The following is a 21,402-nucleotide window of genomic DNA, read 5'->3' on the forward strand; positions in this document are numbered from 1 at the left end:
CATGCGCCGCAGCGGGGCGGCTCAACACGGCGGGTTGGCCACGCTCGAGAAGGCGGCACAGGAGCACCCAAGATGGCGGCGGGGCCATGCTCAACGCGGCAGCGCGGCCACTCTCAAGATGGCGCCTGCACCGAGGGCACAAAATGGCGCGGCGCGGGCCCTCCTCGCCTCAGACGGCGCCTGTTCTCCTGCCTGAGGCCGACCGCCCCTCCGCGTCTGCAGCGCGATCTGGCGCGGCGCTTTGAGGCCCGGGAGCACCGGGGCTGATGTCGGCGGCGCGGAGGCGGGCGGGCGGCGTCAGGCAGCGGCGGAGCAGCCTCTGTCGCGGTCGCGGCGCGCCGCACAGACGCGAGGGCCCCTGACGTAGCGCGGCGCCATGGCGGGCGTGGGGGCGCGGCCGCGGGCCCGGGCCCGGCTGTGAGGGGCTCCCGCCGCCTCCCCGCGCTCCCGCCGCCTCTCTGACCAGCCCGCCGCGGAGATGGCGTCGGGGCTGCGCGCCGCCGGGTTTCCCCGCTGGAAGCGGCACATCGCGGAGGAGCTGCGGCGGCGGGACCGGCTGCAGCGCCAGGCGTTCGAGGAGATCATCACCCAGTGTAAGGGGGGCCCGGCGGGGCGCGGCTGAAGTAGCGCTTCTGTTCTCCCTCACCGATGCCCATCAGTATGTGCAGGGAGACTCTGCTCAGCGGGGAGGGTGTGGAGTCTTTCTCTCTGGAGGTTTGCCGGAGCTGGATTCTGTCCCGTGCCCTGTGCTATGGAATTGACCTTGCTTGAGCGGGGAGGTGGAAGCTGGGGACCCGCTGTGCTCCCTTCTAGCCCGAATCATTCTGGGATTTCTCATTCAAAAGTGGGAAGGCCGTGGTGGCACAGGGTCCCCGGGGCCTCGCCCGAGCCGTTTTCACGGGACTTTTTGGGACAGTAATAACAGGAAAGCAGAAATTTCTGCTTTATCGGGGAAAATACGTAGTTGTTTCAGTTCTCTGAGAGGCTGAAGCACTTTGTGCTCTGAACAGTGATTGAATGTCTGAATTGTCCTACCCAGTTGCTTGTGGAACCGAGAACAATGGTGGTATTGACCCTGCTCACGGTCTTTTGTAAAATTGGGAGCTATCCAGGGGCCAGCATTCTCTGTTCAGGGCTGTCCTGCCCGCCCCCCTCCAGCCTCAGCTGTGTCAGGATGGAAGGGGGATCCCACACACTGTGGGAGAAAAAACAATCGGCAGAGCTGGGTTTGGCCTCTCTGCCAGGCCTGTGCTCCTGGTTGCTGTCCTTTGAGGAGCTCCAAAGAGTCTGAACTTCGAACTCTCTCTCTTTTAGAGCTAACAATGCACCTGAGGAGTTGCCCTCTGTTTCTCTTTTAAGCTTTCATAAGACCAGTTCCACACAGCATCTGGATTAATGAGGAGTTCCTGAGGTTGTTGGTGGATGGTGCCTTAACCTGTTAAGATCAAAGAGGAGGGAGAACACAGTGATGTGGTGGAGTCTCATGTAGCATTTGGCTGTGTCACTGTAATTGAGGGAACTAGATCATAGCTAGTGATCTAGGCAGAAGATGGGGATCTGGATTTGCTTTCTGGTTGTCTTAAGTACAGTATTTGCTCCTGCAGATAACAAGCTGCTGGAGAAGTCAGACCTTCATGCAGTGCTGGCTGATAAACTTCAAGCAGAAAAATATGACATGCAGAGCAGACATGAGATCAGGTATGTAACGCTCCTTTTTTTGTCAGCAGCTGTTTGTTGTACACCTTGTAACCTAAACCACTGTTTGATGCCTCACACAAACAGCTCCTGGATCCCTACAGTGACTTGGCACATAACAAACTGAAATTCTGTTGGACTAAATGTAACTTAGAGCTGTGTCTAAGGCTGTGATGAAGTTGCAGTATGTTTATAGTATGCAGCACAGAAAGATCTGGCCAGGTTTGGGAAGGAAGCTGACTTAGCACAAACTCATGGAACAGAGGTGGACCACTATGAGCTGCTGCTTGTGGTCTGTTTGCCTTGTAACACTTACAGTGTTTTTCTGCTCTTCCTATGGAGTATAGGATGGTTTAATGGCTTAGTTTCTTTCAATCTGTGTCATCACAGGAAAGGGAATAACTGAAATAAACCATGACTGCAAAGTGTCAGTCCTAAGTAAGCACCAGATGCCAAAAGGAAGGTGTTTTGTGCCTGCTTTTTAATAGGATTTATTGGGAAGCTTCCTCCCTATCCTAGAGTAGCACTTTGCTGAAGGTTCTGCTGATGTTTGACTGCACAGCAAGTCACACCCTTGTGCCAGAAGTGTCCTTTGGACAGCCTGTCTGTTCCACAGGTGAGCTGGCCAGCTCTGCCCTCAGTGTACCTGAAGAGAAGGCAGGGCCAAGGAGCTCAGAATTCCTACTTCTGGAAGAATTTCTTCCTCTGTTGAGGTTCTTTTTGCTCTTGTCCTGAAACCAGAACCCCTCTACAGCAGGGAAGTGTATGAGCATGTCCAATTGGGATACAAAACAAATCAAGACAGCGGAGAAGGAAGAGCTGCTAGGTTTACAGGAATTGCAGGCAAAACTCCAGCAGACTGGAGTTAACTCCCATGTGAAAGTTCCCAAAAGCTTTCTGATGGCTGCAGCTGTCTCAAACCATTTCAGTTTATGGGCATTGTGTTCTGGCTGAATGCCAGGTCTGTGAGATGAGGCTGGGATAAATGTGGATGAGAAGAAAGACACAGAAGCAGCATCTGAAAGTAAATACTCAGCTGAACTCTGGTACTGTGCTCTGGTACTGTATATTACAGGTTTTTGAAACAAAATTAAGTTTCTAGTCTTAGATAGCTGAAGAAAAGTGTTTTTATTTCCCTCAAGGCCAAGGAGTAGTATCTAGTTCTGGCAGTAGAAGTATGTGCGGCTGGAACTGTAGGATGTGTTGGATATTACCACAGGACTTGGTTTCTTGTCTGCACACATTTTTTTGGAAATGCAGTTACTGCAGCATTAGTTCAGTGAGGGGCTGGTTGGTTGTTTTTTCAGAAGAACATTAGGTTACTGGTATCAGTGTGAGGCATTTGGATGGATTATCTGTTTCTCCCTAGACTGTTACAACACAAAATTACTGCAGAAAGGGATGCAATTACCTTGTTCTGTTTGTCTGTTATAATGGTGTTGAAGTTAAAATGTATGGCTTTTTTTAAAAAGCTCTAAAAGCTATATTCAAAATACAGCTGATAATATGCTCAGAGTGTGTGTATATGGTTTTTAAAAGCTTGATTTTTTTTTTTCTGTTCTTGTCTCTGTGCTTTCAGAGACATGAGTGGTATCTCTGAAAGCACAAAGACAGGAATGTAGTTGTTTAGGGAGGAGGGTGATATAAATGTTCTGATATGTAAAAATTAAATATTATCTCACAGTAATATTATCTCACAGTAACCACTTCAAAACTTATGCACAAAAAGAGTATAGTCAGGCCAATGGAGGAGTGACATGTCACACCTGAGACTGTAAACCCAAGAGCCTGGGAATATTCCCTTGGTTTCCTGACTTTTGGTTCTGAACCCTCTCCAGACGTCTTTCATCTTCAAGGTCTACCAGCTTCCTCCAGAACAAACCAGGGTGGTAAAATATTTGTAGTTGTTCCAGAATTTCGAGAGTGTACTTTCAAGATTCTGATGTCTTCGTGCAAATTTAAACAAACTCTAGTTATCTTCCCTTGGAGTTTGAATTCTGGTTTAGAAATGTACAAAAAGTGAATCTAGTGCTCAGGAGATGTAACCTTCCAGTACTGTGTGATTTGGTTTGTTATGAATCACCTGTATCCCTGGTGTACAGAGCTTCTGAAGAAGGCAATGTCTGGACCCTGGAAAAGGCACAGAAACAACTGGATTCTAGTTTGGGACATCTCTTCTTCTTCTCTGTCCAATTGCAGCCCAGGACATGATAGCACATGGAATGACGCTCAGCTGCAGGAGCTGGCCCAGCTGAAGATAAAGCACCAAGAGGAGCTGACTGAGCTGCACAAGAAACGTGGAGAGGTTGGAAAGTCTTATGTTCTCTGTGGTTCATATGTGGCCTTTTGGGAGCCTGACCATGATTTTACCAGCTTATTAATCATCATTTTTTCCTCTTTTTATCTAGAGGCTTTTTAAGCTTCCCCAATTTTTGATGATTAAAGTCAACCAGACACAGGCTGGCTTGTAGTACTGTCACCAGGAGATGAGAGCTCACATTGTCAGCATAGCATGATTATTAAGTGCTGAATTTTCTGCTTAATTAATAAGATTTTAATTGTGTTAGAGGAGGAAGGAACTGATCTGGGCCGCAGAGGTGTATTTGACCACTAATAACTTGAAAAGACATAGAATAAGTGGGGCATAGGGGGCTGTGTGTGGTTTCACTGGTCTCACTTTGCAGCACCAGCCAAGTAAACCCGCAGCAGCCAAGGCTGAGTGAGCCACGGTGCTAGGCTGGAAAGGGAGTGCTGATTCAGAGCCCATGAGTTCTATAACCATGACACTTGGGCCTAGAGGAGAGGAAAAGCCAGGTGTCTTGGATTTGTGTTCTGTGGATTTTTTTGACCAGGAGATAGGGAATTTCAGCAGCAGAATTGTGTTTTTAAAAGCACAGCAGTGGACTGAATGAGTCTGAAAGCTGAATGGGACTGCACACCTTGATAGGGAAAAGGTGTGAATAGCCTGAAATATGCTATCGGGCTCCTCTGATCACACCCCACTGGAGGTGTGGAGTACCTCCAGTGTCAGCAATTCTGAGCTTTCCAAAGAGGAGACTGTTTTCTCTAGGAGGTGCGCACCAAGTGGTTAGGCCGCTCAAAATACATTCTTTGCTCCCTACCTGGTGTCCTAAAATCACTTACACAGGCAGGCACTCTTCCCAGAAATCAGTCTTCCTGGGCAGCTGAGGCTGTGCTGCTGGGTAAGCTATGAGCTGGCAGCTGCGGCTTGGCAGCATTGGCCTGTGCCTCACTGTTCCCTGTGCTCTGCAGGTGCTCCACCAGCAGCTTCCTCTGTGAGAAAACTCTTGGTGGCACCTGTGTTCACAGTGAGAGCTGTGTGTCTCCTGAAATGGCTGTCCTGGCTCTAACAGGATAATTTGTTTCTTGGTTGTCAGTACTCATTTGTTCATTTAACTTGACAAGTTTTAATTTCTGTATTGATTTTTCCACTACTAAAATTTCTTCCTAATATACATTTTGTTTGATTTGACTATTAATGAAGCTTTTTGAGGGAAGAGAGACATCAAAGGACAGCAGCTTCTTGAGAATTCATTTTTGAAAGTGGATTCTCTGATTTAATGACCTGTGTAGCAGATGTGTATAGAAAGCTGGGGTAAAAAAGACCTGAAATGTGTGATCCATGCTTTTAATTCTAGATTAGTCTGTGCTTGCACTGAAAGCTGCTCAGTATGTTTTCCACTGACATCCCTGCAGTTTGTAATGCAATTTTCTTCTCTCCCCAGTTGGCCCAGTCTGTTATTGATTTGAACAACCAAATGCAGCAGAAGGACAAAGAGATGCAGATGAATGAAGCTAAGTGAGTAAGAACTGTTTTGTCTGTGACCAGACTTCTGATGGAGTTCTTTATTGGAGTTATAATCTCTAGGAGTCATAGCCCAGGGCTAAAAATGCTTTTGTGAGGCATTGTGCAAACAGCACAAGGAAGATGACACAGGTCCCAAAGGAGGTACTCATGGTTTTGTATGTCTTGTTGCCATTCCAGGATTGCAGAGTATTTGCAAAAGATTTCTGAACTGGAAACAGAGTGCCAGGAATTGCGTAGCAAACTGCAAGATCTTGAGCGAGCTAATCAGACACTGAAAGACGAATATGATGCTCTCCAGATCACCTTCAATGCCTTGGAGGAGAAACTAAGGAAAACTACTGAAGACAACCAGGAGCTGGTCTCACGTTGGATGGCAGAGAAAGCACAAGAAGCCAATCGTTTGAATGCAGAAAATGAAAAAGATTCAAGGTGAGATCCATGACCTTTGTTTGATAAAACTGATATGTTTTTCAGTTATGAGTGCATAGGATAAAACCAGATTTAGTTTTGACTCTGAGATCTCTATTCTTGCACAGTACAGTGAGAGTCCAGAGCTTTCTTTTTCCAGCCAACACAGACTGACACTTGTTGAAAACATTCCTGTCTTTTAAATGAATATGTTCCTTTGTTTCTTCAGCAGCATTTAACTGTGTGCTGAATATCATAAAAGAGATAGAAACTGTTGGGTTTTGCTGGTATTAGATTTGGACTTGTCTTGTTCATATTGCATCTTATACTGCACCTAGTTTTACCTAGTTTGTTTTTTGATTTGACTAACTTCAGTGTTTTTTGCATTCCTCAAGAATGAGCATCTGCCATGAGACTCAGCTATGTAAAACTTCATGCAAAAGTATTTTGCATGGCTTTTTTTCCTTGCAAAATAATTTTTCTTCTGAATTGTTTCAGCTTACTTTCCAGCTGATGATACCTAGAGACTGACCTATATTACAAGTCTCACAGTAGCTGGCAGTTTTGTATTAGCTTCACTAATATAATCATTATTTTGGCAAGTTCTTGCTCTCCAAACTAATGTATATTCATGTGTTTCATAAAGGACCATAAGTTCGCTTTGTCTCATTCCCTCACTTGAGTGATCTTGTTCTTTGCTACTCACGGTAAGAAAACTGCCTCTCCTGCTCAGAGTATCTTGAAAAGCAGGATAAAATTACAGCAGGAGACTGATTTTTTTTTTTTTTTTTAAATATAATTTTAAATCTTATGAGGCCCCTCAGAGCTGTGCAGGGTAGCCTTTGGAATGGGATTAAGGAAATGTTGTTTTTCTTTTTTAAAACCTTGGGTTCTCTTTCTTAGGAGACGCCAGGCCAGGCTGCAGAAGGAGCTGGCAGAAGCTGCCAAAGAACCCTTGCCCGTTGAACCGTAAGCAGTTTTGATTTATAGTCTCTTTCATCAGTTTATGCCTCAGGTTTATGCAGAAGTATGATAAATGGTATTTTTGTTACTCCTAAATTGGGTGATCTAGAGGAGTGTTTGTGCTTCTTGTGTAAAGTCAGAAATGTGCAGTAACTCTCCCTATCTGAACTTATAGAAGAAGGAGCTCTTTTAGGACTGAAAATAGATGCTTGGAGTAAAAGTCCCAGAAATGGTTCATATGGTCAATAAATGTTACTAAAAAAATGTTTTTATACTGAGATGTGTGCCTTTGGTCTTTAAGATAGTTTTTCATGAAACAGTGAAATAATGAAACAATTACTGTGGAGATGTCTGGATTTTAAAATTTAGACTACAAACATGCTTGAAGATTTCTGGTAGGAGCAGGTACTGAGTGAATTAACCTGGGTGAAAATACATGGCTTCCATACTGACAGGGGTTTATTCTCTAAGGGAAGAGCAGTTGAGTACTTTACCTGGTAAGCTGAAGATAAATCCCTCTAGTTCCTTGTTCTTGCCCTTCTGTGTTGGCTCTGGGAGGTGTGGGATCAGGTGGCTGCAGTAGGAGCTGTGGGTGCTCTGGGCTGGACCAGGGTGTTTGTGTTTGCCCAGTCTAGAACAGCTGCATCTGATGCTCTGTTCCTGGGCCCTGCTGAGTGCTGCCAGAGCAGCCTGAAGGCTTTTTCTGAAGATCTTTTCTCTTTATGTTCACATCACAGAGTCACATTAAGTGCTGTGCCGCAAGCCATCCTGTAGTATAATTGCTTCTGTTTACTACTCAAACTCTGCTTCAGAGATGGCTTTGATTTCTTCTTGATGATTTTATAATTTGAGAGCGTTTGTGTTGTGTAAATGTGCTGCTTACTGAAGGGAAAAACTGCACCACTTCAAAGGATGTGCCCTGGTGTTTATATTTACTTAAAAATACATTGTTAACTTGGAAAGTTCTTTTGCTACACATAGTTTTAATAGCAGAAACTTTTGATTTTTAAAAATGAATATTGGCAGAACTTGATAGTATTTTCTTGAAACATCAGCCTGATACAGTCAATCAGCAAATATATTTTCTATAGTCTTTTCATGTATACTCTCCTCCAAAATCTCAATTGAAAGTGTAGCTATATTCTGAAATGAGAGATTAGGTGGTTTCATCCTTTTAAATGCTTTTGCAGCTGAGTGTTATCTGATGGCACAAATGGGTTATTTAAAATTTGAATTTAAACTTCTCTTCAGTCAAATAGCATATTAGTAAAGTGTATTTTAAAATAGTTTGTTCTGCAAAATCAGCAGTGGAGGAAAAAAATCATAATTGAAGGAAAGAATACTAGGCTGTCAAGCCCATGGTGACTAATGGGGGAAATCTTCAGCATTGGTTGAGTAATTTAGCTGGATTAATTCATTGTACATTGGTTGGAACCTCACACTTGTGTTCAGCTGACCACCAACACTTTACTGGAGTGAGCAAAAACAGCTCTCACACTTAATGGTGCTGCACCTGAAATACAACAGTGTAGAAAGTATCTGGGTGTCTTTGGTAGGTGAAAATTCAATTAACCTCTTGCATTTTCTTTAACACTTGCTCGTTTAGAAACAGCAAAAAAGGTGCTGATATTACCTGTATTTGGTGTTGCAGTAACTCATGTTTTTATTGTTCTTTAACTGCTCCAGCAAATATCATTCACTCTAGTGCAGCCTTGCTCGGGTGTGGTGGGTTGTTACAATGCTGTATGTAGTTAGTGCTATGAGCTTAATAGGATGCCTGTAGTAAAGAAAATCTGAAAAGGAGGTGTGAAAACAGAAACAAGGGGATGTGGAAATCCAGCACTGCTGTCAGTGAAGTGGAATTGCCAGCTGGAAGGAAAAAGCCTGAAATTTAGTTGCTGTCTATATCTATTTTCTGACACTGTGTGTTGAATTACATCTCTGGCATTTGCATCATTGTGGGTTATCTGGATTTTCCTGTGTGTTGCTACAGCTTCATAAACTTGGGGTGCACTGGGCATGGATGCTGACAGGCCCTGGAACAGTGCCATGCTGTCAGTGGCTGATTGAAAAGGAGGTGTTTTCTCTCACTTTAGCAGGGATGATGATATCGAAGTGCTTGCAGATGAAACCTCTGACACAGCTGAGGAAACCTCTCCGGTGCGAGCTGTCAGCCGGACATCCAGGTTTGTGACCAAGAGATTCTTGTAGCATGTCACTGAGGAAGAACAAGGGGCATCATAGAGCTGGAGCAATGGTGGGAATGTAACTCAGGTTTCTAGTTGCCTTTAGGTAGAACACAGTTTATGCTTCTACCAGACCAGTAGGAAACTCATGTGCTGTACTGTCTGTTGCCATGCTTTAGATGTGCTGGTTTTCCTTTGCTGTTACCCTAGTACCTGAAAAATCTTTGTTTAATCTATAAAACAAATATTTAAAAACTATATAGTTAATAATGTGGCTATTACAATGACTGTTGTTTTATGCCTCCATTACTTTACAAGATAGCAATGTGATTATTGGTATCACAATAGCAACAGCTATTTGCAAGTAGCTGGGTTTGTATGAAATCCTGAAAATAATCTTCACCTAGATTAAATACATCTCATTCTTTTTCTAAAATAGCAGTGAGTGGAAAGTAAGAGGTAGTTACGTGAGATCATGGATTAATTTTATTGAAATTTCAGACTTGGCAGACTGTTCTATCTAAACCCAGCAATTCACAGGGTGAGGTTGAGGGACACAGGAAACTTCACCCACAAAGTGTGTTCTGAGTGGTAGTTACTGATGTATTTTGCACTGATGCCTGCCTTGGTGTTCCGTGTCTCTGGGCTGGGTCTGAGGGGAGGGAGTCTTTCCGGAGACATGTTGCTATGAAATGTGTTTGTATTGATCTTTATGTGGAGAAGCTATTCACAAGGTTTAAACCTGTCCTCCCCTCCTTCAGTAAGCGACTCTCCCAGCCAGCTGGAGGCCTTCTGGACTCTATCAGTAATATCTTTGGGTAGGTTAGAACACTTTCACCTCCTTGTTTTGCTTATTGGTTTCAATGTACACCAAAATCTTGGTGATGCAGGGAATGCAAACAAGTATTTTCAGCCTTCCTTCTAGCTTCTGCCTTTCTTTTTTTTCTTTTTTGTTCTCCTCAACTTCCTGTTTCTTCCATCTTGCCGTGTGCTGACCTCTGACCTTTCCCTCCAGTCTGTCTGAGTCTCCCCTTTTGGGACATCAGTCTTCTGATACTGCCAGGTGAAAACATTATCCGCTCTTAGTCCAGCATGTGATTGTATTCCATTGAAGTAACGTGGAATCCAGCTGCATTGTGCTGATTAGATTCTGCAGTTGAGAACTCTGGTTAGAAACTGTTGACAGTGAGAGAGGCAATGAGCCCCTCTTTGTACAGAGAATACATGGGGTTTGCTCTTACTTTCCACTGCACTTTGCTCCTTTAGTAGGGTTAATTAAAATGAGTCATTGGGTTCTGTGCTTTGTGTCCAGAGTGGAGCCAGTCCTTCTAAGCTAAGCTATGCAGTAGGTGGATGTCTTTGCTTAAATGGAGCAGCCCAAGCTTTGGAACAGAGCATCTTGCTGCTTGGGATGTAGTGCTGAAATGGTGTTGAGTCTTCCTAGACATAACAATGGAGCTGCAGCCAGTCCCATGTTTCTCTTCCTATTGAAAACATTAAAACACTGCTCCAAAATGAGGTCAGTAATCAGTTCGGATAACTTACGTGGTGATCTGTGAAGTATCTAAAGCCACAAGTGAATAGTGTTACATGACAAATGTAATTTTTGAAAGACAGGATGAAAAAAAGATATTAAAAGCACCTTCCCCCATTTTTTACTTTCTGTACAGAGTAGTTAATTGACAGGTAGACATCAGGATGAATTCAAGAGAGTTCATTTCTCATTTTTAAATGTTTCTGCTTTTTTTCATCTCAGGAGGCGTTCTCTGTCCTCATTCCCTGCACCCCAGGATAACACAGAGCCACATCCAGGTGCCAGTAAAGAAGTGAGAGTGCCCACTACTGCCATATGTGTCTTTGTGAGTATGGAAGGAATTATCTGCTCTGCCATTCTTTGTTCTGGTTTTAGAGGGAGAGAATCCCCTGTGTGAGAATTGATATCTCAAGACTTTCTATTAGTGCTGCCAAACAGGAAGGAATTCTTGGTTTGGTAGAAGCATTCATTCCATTTAATTCTTACCCCACATGTTTCTCAGAGCCACTGTGTTTGATGTCTGTCTTACTGAGGTCGATGATGACAAAGAAGTTTTCTGAGGGCACAGGGAAATTCCACCCCATTGTCCCTTGGCTCCCAGCAGTCTCTATTCTGTCATGCCATAGTAGAGCTGTGATTGGGGTAGAGATTGCTGACAGTTTGGGATTAATTCAGTTCCAGTTCTCCACAGTAAAGGGAGTTGTGGCACCAAATGTAATCCAACAAATATGATTAAGAGGAGCTCGTGGGGATGGGGTGTCTTCATTATCTGTGCATGATCAAAGGTTTTCAAGCTGAGACCTCCTTTATGTGTTCTTTGGACTCATAAAGCCAAACTTAATTATTTGTACAGGGCATTGTCTTGTTACTGAAAGTAATTTGTCTTATAATTCAGCTGCTTGTTTGAACATGCCTCTGGAGCTTTTTTAGGCACTCCAGAGCTGGATGTGGATTTTTCATGGATATGAAATGACTGATTTTCTTCATTCAGAGTATTAGTGTGGCTCACTGCAGCAGGGAAGCATGTGTATTCTTGCCTGCCCTGTTTTCATATTCTGTAGTGGAAGTTGTGGATGGAGGGAGTAGCAAGTCACCTCAGGTGAGAGTAGGGTCATGACTGAAATGGCAGCTGGAGGTGGCTTGAATAGGGGGCATTAGGGGAGGAGGTGTTGGGCTTTAGCTCCAGTATTTTGAGCCCAGGTGGAGGGTCAAGACATGTCTAGGTCTGGCAGAGCATTCCAGGAATTAATGCAAGGGCTCTATGGCAGAGGTTTGGCAAATGTGGGGAGCAGACTGAGCTCACCTTTGGAGAGGCAAGTAGGAGGTGGAAACGGTAGTCACTTCAGGAATCATTCCCAGACATAGCTTCTAGGCAAGGCCTTTCACTAGTTTTGTCGTGAATGGCTCCTCTCCATTTGCAGAAAGATCAGATTTCAAGTGTGATTAGTCTTAAATATGAGCTGGCAGACCACATTCAAGCAATAGGTTCCATAAAAATACATATTTCCAGAAAAGCTGGATTTGAAAGAGCAGTTACTGAAAATACTTAAAAAATAATTATGATTGTGGTGGTAGTACTATGTGGGTAGGTAGTATGAAGCTGTGAAATGAATAGAGGAATGAAAAAGAAATTAATCTTAAAATTCTCATAGGTATTTAAAGTTCAAGATTTCAGAACATTAAACTGTGAGAAGCAGGGAGGCTGGGTGTCAGTGCATCTGCAGAGAAGAGTCACAGCTTAAGCTCAAGTCCTCTGCAAGCAGGTGCTGTCACACTTGTATTGCAGAATCACCAACACACAGAGTGAATGCAGTGCATCTGCTGTGCTGTTTCCTGGCAGACCTGCTTAACTCAAGCCTGACTTGATTGTTCCATGGTTGCATGAACTTATTGGATCATGTTCCATGGCTGTCTCTAGATGGAGGAATGAAAAGTTACTTTCCTTCTACAGCACATCACCTGTTACTGTTTTTGTCCTGTCCCCTTTCCTTATTTTTTTTTTCTGGTGTGACTTAAAACCTTAAGCTTAGGAAGCATTATAAGGCTTTTGGTAGTTTGGTATTGCTGCTGTTTTTCTTGATGTGCCTTTGTTTTTTCTTCAGATAAGGGTCGGCCTTTTTGTTGTCTGTGCACCACCAGCCACAGCAGAGTTTCAGTCTGTGGCTTTATTTCCTCTGAATGATGCACAGTTGTGATTCTGTGCAACCTTTAAGTTCTGTAGCTTTCTGATCTGTGGGTTATGGGTGTATGCTAATTCCCTTTTGGGTGGCTGTTCTGTTCCTTCCCCTCAGGATGCACATGATGGGGAGGTGAATGCGGTGCAGTTCAGCCCCGGCTCCCGGTTACTAGCAACAGGAGGCATGGACCGGAGGGTTAAACTTTGGGAAGTCTTGGGAGGTAAATCTTTTTTGCTTTGGGGTGTGGTGGAATGCTAAAAAAATCCTCATATTATGGGTCACTTTGTGCCAACTTCTGCTCTAATCCATTGCTCAAGTTTTGTTCATCTTTCTCTGTGCAGATAGGTGTGAGCCCAAAGGTTCCCTCTCTGGCAGTAATGCTGGGATTACAAGCATAGAATTTGATAGCGCTGTGAGTATCTGTGTAATATCCACTGTTCGTGGTTGGGAATAAATTAATGGAATTGTGTTGTTCTCTACTATTGTTTCCATTCTAATTGAAATTAGTTAAAACATGAAAGTAGCTGAAACTGTGCAGAAGATCTCTATTTGATAAGATGCAGTAATTCTGATCCTTGCTTTACAATTCAGATGATGATATGCAGCTCAGACGTTGGCTGTTACAGATTTTTGTTTAAAGTAAGAAATTAACATTCCACTGATGCTGGTATAACAGCACAGAAGAAGCAAATACACTGAGACTTTATTTCTGTGAAGTTTTTTTTTTTCCGTAAGTGCTTTACTGAGGTCTGTGATGAATAGTAAAAGGTCTGATTATCCAAGACTTGCAGTTCCATGGCCTCTTCTCCCAGCAGTTTCTCCCCAGCCATGGCACAGCAATGGTGTGGCTGGCAGAGTGTTTGCTGACAGTGTGAGATGAGCTCAGGTCATGTTCACCTGGAGCAGCGGAGACATGACTGAGATCAGCATCCAACAGTCCTACTTGAAGGAGTTTTGGGGTCTTGGATTGGTCTAACTGGACATGTGATCTGACTTTTCTGCTGAGACCTCTTCCATAGCACAAAGCTAATATGATTTCTGCCATTTGGTGATTCTATGTGCTAAATTACACTCAAGAGGATCCTTCTTTTGGACTGACCAACTCATTAGAGATGTGGTGTTAATCTGCAGGTAAAACTAGTCCTGAGGTTTGGCAAGTGGCTTGAACACATTTGCTGTGAGACTTGCCCGTGTGAGATGCCAAAGGATTATGAGGATTCAGGAAAGTTTTTTGTGATGGACAGGAGTGCAAGCCTAAATTTTGTGGTGGCCATTCTCCATCATGATGATTTGTGGGAGCCCTAAGCCTAAACCATGAACAAGTCGATTTCTCTCTCCTCAGGCAGATTTAATTTTTGAAATCTTAGTTTTAAATGCTAGAATTTTAATGAAAATGGCAAGAAACAGACTAATTCCACTCTGAGACCTTTCTAAGCAGTGGGGGTCAATGCAGGGCTTTTTTCCTCTGGAAAAAAACCCAACCAAACAAAAAAGAGGAAAACAACTCCACAACAGATGAGGGTAAACTAGAACGCATTTTCTCAGTGCAGCAGAAGGGAAAGATGAATCTCCTTTTTCTGGTCTGGTTATTGTTATAATTGGTATACATTATTCTTGTTATAATCTATAGCCACGATTCTACAAACCCTTCCATTTTGGTGAGAAGTAGGTGCCATAGCCCTTTGGGAAGAGTTACATTAGCTTTCCATACTGGCATTTACTACTGTGGTTTTGGTTTTATTCCTTTTTTCCTTTGACAAAATAGCACTGATATGGTTTTAATGGTTTCTTGGAAATACTTGAATTTGGTTTGCATATTGACTCGCAGGAGGAATTTGAAAACAATCTTGTGTTTACAGGGTTCTTACCTCTTAGCAGCTTCAAATGACTTTGCCAGCAGAATCTGGACAGTTGATGACAATCGATTACGGGTGAGTCTTGCAAGGCAAAGCAGTGCAAGGTTGTTTCTGTCTTGTATTCCCAGTTTTGTCTAATGGGGACATGGCAATTTTGGAAGTTGGGCATTTACAGACCCTTTTAATAGTTCTTTTTGTTGAGAGGTTCTTTATCTCTTGAAGATCTTCACAGCAAGACCTAAAATACGTTCTCCACACAGGCTTGCAGGAAGCTCCAGTTATTGTGTAATTTCCCAATACAACTCCCCACTAGAAAAACCTTGCCATGTAAAGTGTATGTACACTTTTGTGTACCCCTCTGGGGAACTTTTAATGCTTATGATATATGGAGAGCCACCTCAATGTTTCAGCCTCTCTCAAAGGACAGGCTGTTGAAAAGAGCTTTGTGGAAGACAAAAAGGGACTTCTGTTTTAAGTCCCTTAAACTTAATGGAGCAGCATTTTTGAAAAGAAGCCCTCTGCCTGGCTGTCCAAGGCAGCATGCCTTAACATGTTGGACATCACCCTCAGTGTCTTTTGAACGGTTCCTCTTTTCCTCCCAAATACTTTGTACTCATATTCTTCTCTAACAGTTGGCTCTGATTTGAAAATAATCCTTTGATAGACCGAAAGAAAAGTTTCACAGCTTTCCAAGAGCCTTTTTGATTGTCATTTCCTATGTACGCTTTTCCTCAACTTTTTATTTTAGTAAGATACTACTTTGACATTCAAATCTTCTGACATTTCAGTGTTGGTTATAACCAACAGATGCACTGTAATTCATTGGGTAGTTCTCAGAGATGTCAAGGAAAGATATCCTTCTACTTGGGAAAGTGAAGAGTATCATTTCTTCTGCACCTTCTTCTTGGCTGCAAAATCTATTATTGTATGTGAATTACAGTGAATACAAGTTTAGCAGACATAATTTACTCACTGCAAAAGGTTAGTTACACTTATAAACATTCACATAAATCTTCCTGTAATTCTTAGGAGTGCACTCGTTGTTTCTGAGATGAAATAGTCCTCTCCGTTTCAAGTGCTAGCACTGTGAACTTTTCATGGCTTGCACATAAGCAGGAGGTAGTAAAGATGAAATCACTGCAAACTTTGCCAAAACTCCCTGCATAAATGCAATACCTGTACGTGATATCTGTGCAGCAAGGGCAGAAGAAAGATGCAGAGTAGAAGACAGATCCTCCTTGCTGGAGTTTGTATTCCTTTGTTAAGGCAAAGTGGTCTTTTTGGGATGATGTTTTGTGTGTCAGGTTTGGGTTTTTTTCCCAAACTTAGCTCCCATTTCTTTCCATTCTTAAGGACTTCTATTTTGTTTTTCCTCAAGCCGAGATTGCTTTATATGATTTAATATTCTGTTGAGTATTTTTAAACAAATCTTAACTATCTACAAAGTTTGTCTTGTTTTTCATAACTCCTACTTTATAGTTCATTGTCCATTTTGTGATTTAGTATGTAAATGCTGAGCAATTCTGAGTCAATATGGTTCATGTTCTCAACCCCAGAGAGCCTCCCTCTGCACTTAAAGAAGCTGCTGTAGGGAGTTTTTTTGAAATCCCTGGTTGTCTCAGCTTTCAGGCTTTAAGATGTAATAACATCTGAGACTCGATACTGTTGTGTCCTTGAGGGAAGCTCCACAGACAGCAGAAAGGCACAATTTCCATTTCCAGCATGCTTTAACCCCTTGGTTTGTCCTGCAAGGCTGTGTTGCAGTTGCCATCTGTCCATGAAATGTAGGTGTACAGAGTGTTGAGGAAGGAGCTGGCAGGTTCCTGAATAACTGGAGAAACTGCAGGAAAAGGTGACCTGTGTTTCCCAGCTCCAGGCTGGACTCTGATAATTAACACTCTTACTAAATGGTGATCTCTGTTTAACTGTAATAGATGTTTTTTCTGCCAAGCAATGCAGGAGACATGCAAATTACAATTTGAGAAAGTGGAAATAACTCAGATTGATGGTGTCAATCTCCTGTCCCCAGCACACCCTTACAGGTCACAGTGGTAAAGTTCTTTCAGCCAAGTTCTTGCTGGACAATGCACGTATTGTTTCGGGAAGTCATGACCGGACCCTCAAGCTCTGGGACCTCCGCAGCAAAGTTTGTAAGGAAGCATAACTTCTGCCTTTCATCCATGTCTTGTGCTTCTGCTGAATGCTCCTAGCAGTCTGGTGTCAGATCAATTATTGATTATTTTGCCAGTATAAAAATAGCAAAAGCTAGCAGTCATCCCATTTTCTAAGTGACTTTTTAAAGTAACTGAATTCTTTCTGCCTGTTACCTGGAATAAGAAATCCTGTGTGTTCAGGAAGCACTGTTAATGCTATTACACTGAGAGCAGCTGTTTTTGGGAGTGTTCTTTGTTTACCAGTCTGGGGATGCGTATTTTAGTCTTCCACTAAAAACTTGGAGCCAGGCCAGGTTTTTAACCCTGAGGTGGTTGGACGTGTCTCTTGGAAACATACCAAAAAGATTTCACCGTCTCAAATGAAGGAATTGCTAGGACACAGGCTTTATTTTTGGGAAAAACATCTTATTTCTTTGGTTTTCTCCTACTGGGGGCTCTTAAACCTGCTTGCACTGAGAGAGCATTTGAGATTCAAAGTTACCTTGATACCTGAATTGCAAACATAGGTCAAGGAGACAGACTCATGCTGTTTAATAGTAGCAAATTATAGCTGGCTAAATATGAAGTGGAAGTAAAGCAGCTGTCATGGGAACATTTCAAGTCCCAGCAAAGGAGATTGAGAAGGGCAGAGAGGTTGAAGACTTAATCAGGATTATTTTAAGACTGTTTGCCCTGTGCCACTCCTTGGGCACTGCTCTGTGTGGCCACTGTATGGGTGGGAGAGGGTTTAGGGATTATTTTCTGTCTCAGTTTTCATTAGTTTGGACAATGTGAATTTAAGTGTGTCACCATTGGTTTCTCCTTTTTAGGTATAAAAACAGTGTTTGCAGGATCTAGCTGCAATGACATCGTGTGTACTGAGCAGTGTGTAATGAGTGGACATTTTGATAAGAAAATTCGTTTCTGGGACATCAGGTAAAACTATTGTAGGAGAGCTTATGGTGTATTAGTGGTTATGGGTTTGCTGTCAGGTTAATATGAAGTAGGAAACTTCTTCCTGAGCTTGGTAGCTGGGGAGACTGTTATAAAAGCAGCAAAAAGCCATTAAAGAGACTTTTGCTACTTCTTTTCAGGCTGTTTGATATTACAGGTTTGGGGTCTGTTTGGGGTTTTATGTTTTTTTTGTTTTTTGGGATGCCATTTCTTTTCTGGAAAGACGGCCTGCTTGCTGATAAGTATTTTTCATTGGTTAGTACTTGCTATTCTAGGGTGGGGTGGTGAGGAAAGTAGTTTCTTAACTGTTTGCTGGAAATGCTGTCTACAAGGTGGGATCTAGCTTGGGAAAGAAACAAAACGTAAGAATAAACCAGTAATCCTTTTTATTCTCTTCCATATTGGGACAAGTCAAAGTTTTGATGCACTGGTTTGGCTTCTGGACCCTCGTTCACTGCTTTCTGATTTTTTTTTTCTTTCTTGTTTCTGTCTTTAGGACTGAAAGCATAGTAAAAGAACTGGAGTTGCTGGGAAGAATCACAGCTCTGGACCTGAACCCGGAGCGAACGGAGCTTCTGACCTGTTCCCGTGATGATCTACTCAAGATCATTGATCTGCGCATTGGTGCTGTCAAGCAGACATTCAGGTGAGTGTATTCTTCACAGGAACACTGTAAATTTCAGTACCTTGTATTGTGAGTTACCCTTGGTGCTGGAGTGGTTTTCAGGACCTCTGTGAAGACAGCAGTCTCCTCACTTTTTTTTTTTTTTTTCTACATGGCAAAGTTATATAGAATGTCTAGAAACATTAAAGATCTGCTCTAATGGATCTTCTCATGTTTCTCTTTAAAGAAGGCAACTTGGCTTATAAGTCTGTGTTCTAAAGGAATAGTTTCTTCAGTTGCCATTGAGAGAAGGGTGAATGGGAAACATGAATTAGGATAAAGGGATGCTGGAGCTTATTCTGAACTATGCAGAAGTCCTTAACATTGTCTTTAGTAAGCATCTCTTCTCATAAATGAATTAACAGTTATCTGATTCTAATTTTCCAGTGCCCAGGGATTCAAATGTGGCTCTGACTGGACAAGAGTTGTGTTCAGGTAAGGTCAGACATAAACAAGATACCTGATAAACTTGTCCCCAGCTAAACTGAGAGATTCCTTATGCTTGACTGCACTGGTCCCCAGTTACAGCTAGAAAAACAGGGCAGAGTTTGTAATTTATCCAAGGTTAACGCTTGGTCAAGCCAGAGTATATCTATAAATATTGATCCAATGTCTTGTAAATGCTCTGATTTCAAAGTGCTTTCACCTTTTAGTATTAGCAGGTGATAACACAACTCCTAAAAGACTATTTAATGCCAAGTTGCCTGCTTAGGAAGTTGTGGGTGGAATGATGATGTGTGCTGAAAATTGCTGACTTGCAAATTGTTCTTTGCCTTCTGCACTTGGTGTGATCTCACAGCCCTGATGGTAACTATGTGGCTGCTGGCTCAGCTGATGGGGCTCTCTACATTTGGAATGTGCTTACTGGGAAATTGGAGAGGACACTTGCAAAGCATCACAGGTGAGGGAAGTGGGACATGCAGCCTAGGGTGGGGATCTGGGTTGTGGATCTTGGTGAGCTATCAAAAAGTTGGAGTTGTACAGCTTTGCAACTTTTATTGGCTTGTGAGAATTATTAATATGCAAAGTCTTTGGGGATTCATGGCAGTATTCTCTAGACTGAATTACATGAGATTTGTTGTTGTTATCTTGTTAAACTGAGATATGATTCTAATAAAGTGCATTCAGTACATTTTGAAGAAATTGTACCTCCCTCAGACTTATTAAAAGTCCAAGTCTCTTGAGATGTGAGAAAAGGTGGGGGGGGGGGGGGTTTAATTTGTAATAGTATTTCATTTCAGTGCCAAGTTCCGTTGTGGAATTCAGCTTTCTTGTGAACTTACTCTTGCCTTCTCTTTCAGTTCTTCTATCAATGCAGTTACGTGGTCACCAGCGGGTGCCCACGTGGTGAGTGTGGACAAAGGAAACAAGGCTGTGCTGTGGGCTGAGTTCTGACTGAGGAGGGAGAAAGGCTGTGCGTGGTGGTGCTGGTCCGAGGCTGCGCAGCATGGACACCCAAGCCCAGATCCATCCAGAGGCAGGATACTGACAAGCACATGGGCTCTGCTTTCCAGAGGGAAGTTCTAAAGCAATGGAGAAAGGAACCCGAGTCTGAGACTTCTCATGGCTGTAACTGCACTGTGGCACTCGAACTCAGAATGGGATTAGCTGCTGTAGATGGAAAATATTACTTAGTCATGCCTTTACTTGCAGTATCTATGCACCACGTGGAGCTGAAGATACTAGCGGGATTCCTCACCGGACAGCTGTGCCAAATATCCTGTCACACAAATGTATCTACAGCACTTCTGAGGTGGAAACTTTGGAAAGAAGTCATTGTGTATGCTAATTTAAAGCATGTTCTGTCTCCTGTGTTCTGTTTTGGTGGCCTAGTTCAGTCAGGGGGTGAGAAGATCCTGAAACATGTCTAGGCAGTTTGAAGTGTTGGAACAGCTTTTAAAGAGTCTCCTGTGGCTCTGACAGCTGTGCCTTTGAGTGATCAACTCCGTTTAGATCTGTTCTGATCCTGGCCCAGGCTCTCCAGCGCTGTCATGTGAACTCTGTGTATCAGTTCTTGAGGCAACGGTCTGTTCTTCAGGACTTCTGCACCCTTGTATTGAAATGTCCTTCAGCAGCTTGGGCATCACAAAATAGGTTTTTTAATCTTTTTATACCACAGGCAGTTTGATCACTGCCTGTGTGAGGAGAGAGCTAAGCTTGTTGAGGTTGTTGTAGGAGTTGTGCTGCAGTGATGAGGAATGTAGTAATCCTGTGACTTCAGTCCTGGAATACAGATGTTTGGTTCCTTTTTCTGTTCATCCGTCCTGTCCTGGCGGCTGTCAGTCCGCAGGGCAGCAGTGGCATCACATCCCAAATCCGTTGTTTTGGTGCTGGCAATTCCAGGCCACTTGCCCCGTTCTTGAGCACACGTGCAATATTCCCATTTGCGCTGGAGCCCTCTGTGGTACGGAACGGTGTCTTAGCTGTCCCTCTTCTGGCACCCTAAACCATGATGTGTCTGAGTGTGAGCTACCTGGCATATCTTTATCCAGCCAAACCTTTCCACATCATCTGGGCCTCAAGACAAGCCACCAGCGTTTTATTGCCTTTTTATTTGCACTTTATTTTCTTCTTTCCCAATAGTGTTTTACTGTGGAAGTGTGTTCTTTGGAGGGGCTGGGTTGGGGGAGCTGGTCTGACAGGCTCCCTCTAACCAGCCTTTCATTCAGACACTTTCTGCAGAGGGGAATTAGAGTATATGGGGCAAAGTTTTTATTTATTCAGCTGCCCATAAGAACTTGATTGTAAATAAACTTGTGTTCTGCTTTTAAAACCCCACACTGCTCTGATTTATTTATTTATTTGTACATCTGTGTACGAGATCTTGTTTGGAATGAGTGTAGAGGGGCACCTGAAAGACCATTTTCCTGGTGAATTGGGGAATTAGTTGTCAAGGGGGAAAAAGGATAATGCTTTTAGCTTGGGGCTAGGTGTCCTGCAGGCGCAGCTTGGGCTGGCACTGTCTCAGTAATCCTGCCTTGAA

The 21,402-nt window shown here is 43.1% G+C and overlaps 1 protein-coding gene and 2 non-coding genes across 6 annotated transcripts; all 3 read left to right on the top strand.

The window, feature by feature from the left end:
- Nucleotides 1-373: 373 nt before the first annotated feature.
- ATG16L1 (autophagy related 16 like 1) lies at nucleotides 374-21,197 on the top strand. Of its 4 annotated transcripts, none has more exons than XM_021544381.2 (19): nucleotides 374-593; nucleotides 1,605-1,698; nucleotides 3,895-4,000; nucleotides 5,442-5,515; nucleotides 5,702-5,953; nucleotides 6,836-6,901; nucleotides 8,992-9,081; nucleotides 9,843-9,899; nucleotides 10,097-10,144; nucleotides 10,838-10,940; nucleotides 12,907-13,012; nucleotides 13,134-13,204; nucleotides 14,652-14,723; nucleotides 16,678-16,798; nucleotides 17,632-17,737; nucleotides 18,252-18,401; nucleotides 18,807-18,854; nucleotides 19,219-19,320; nucleotides 19,721-21,197. In XM_021544381.2, exons 1-19 carry the CDS (start codon nucleotides 479-481, stop codon nucleotides 19,812-19,814), a joined length of 1,875 nt encoding a protein of 624 aa, XP_021400056.1. In that variant the 5' UTR covers nucleotides 374-478; the 3' UTR covers nucleotides 19,815-21,197. The 4 variants fall into 4 exon arrangements, with proteins under 4 accessions (XP_021400056.1, XP_021400057.1, XP_021400059.1 ...); XM_021544382.2 differs by having other exon boundaries at nucleotides 8,995-9,081; XM_021544384.2 differs by lacking the exon at nucleotides 10,097-10,144.
- Nucleotides 11,148-11,417, top strand: LOC116183982 (small Cajal body-specific RNA 6). Its single transcript, XR_004148699.2, has one exon.
- On the top strand, nucleotides 13,539-13,801 carry LOC116183981 (small Cajal body-specific RNA 6). Its single transcript, XR_004148698.1, has one exon.
- Nucleotides 21,198-21,402: the final 205 nt, after the last annotated feature.

This window comes from Lonchura striata, chromosome 10 (assembly GCF_046129695.1).
Source record: "Lonchura striata isolate bLonStr1 chromosome 10, bLonStr1.mat, whole genome shotgun sequence".
Lineage (NCBI taxonomy): Eukaryota > Metazoa > Chordata > Aves > Passeriformes > Estrildidae > Lonchura > Lonchura striata.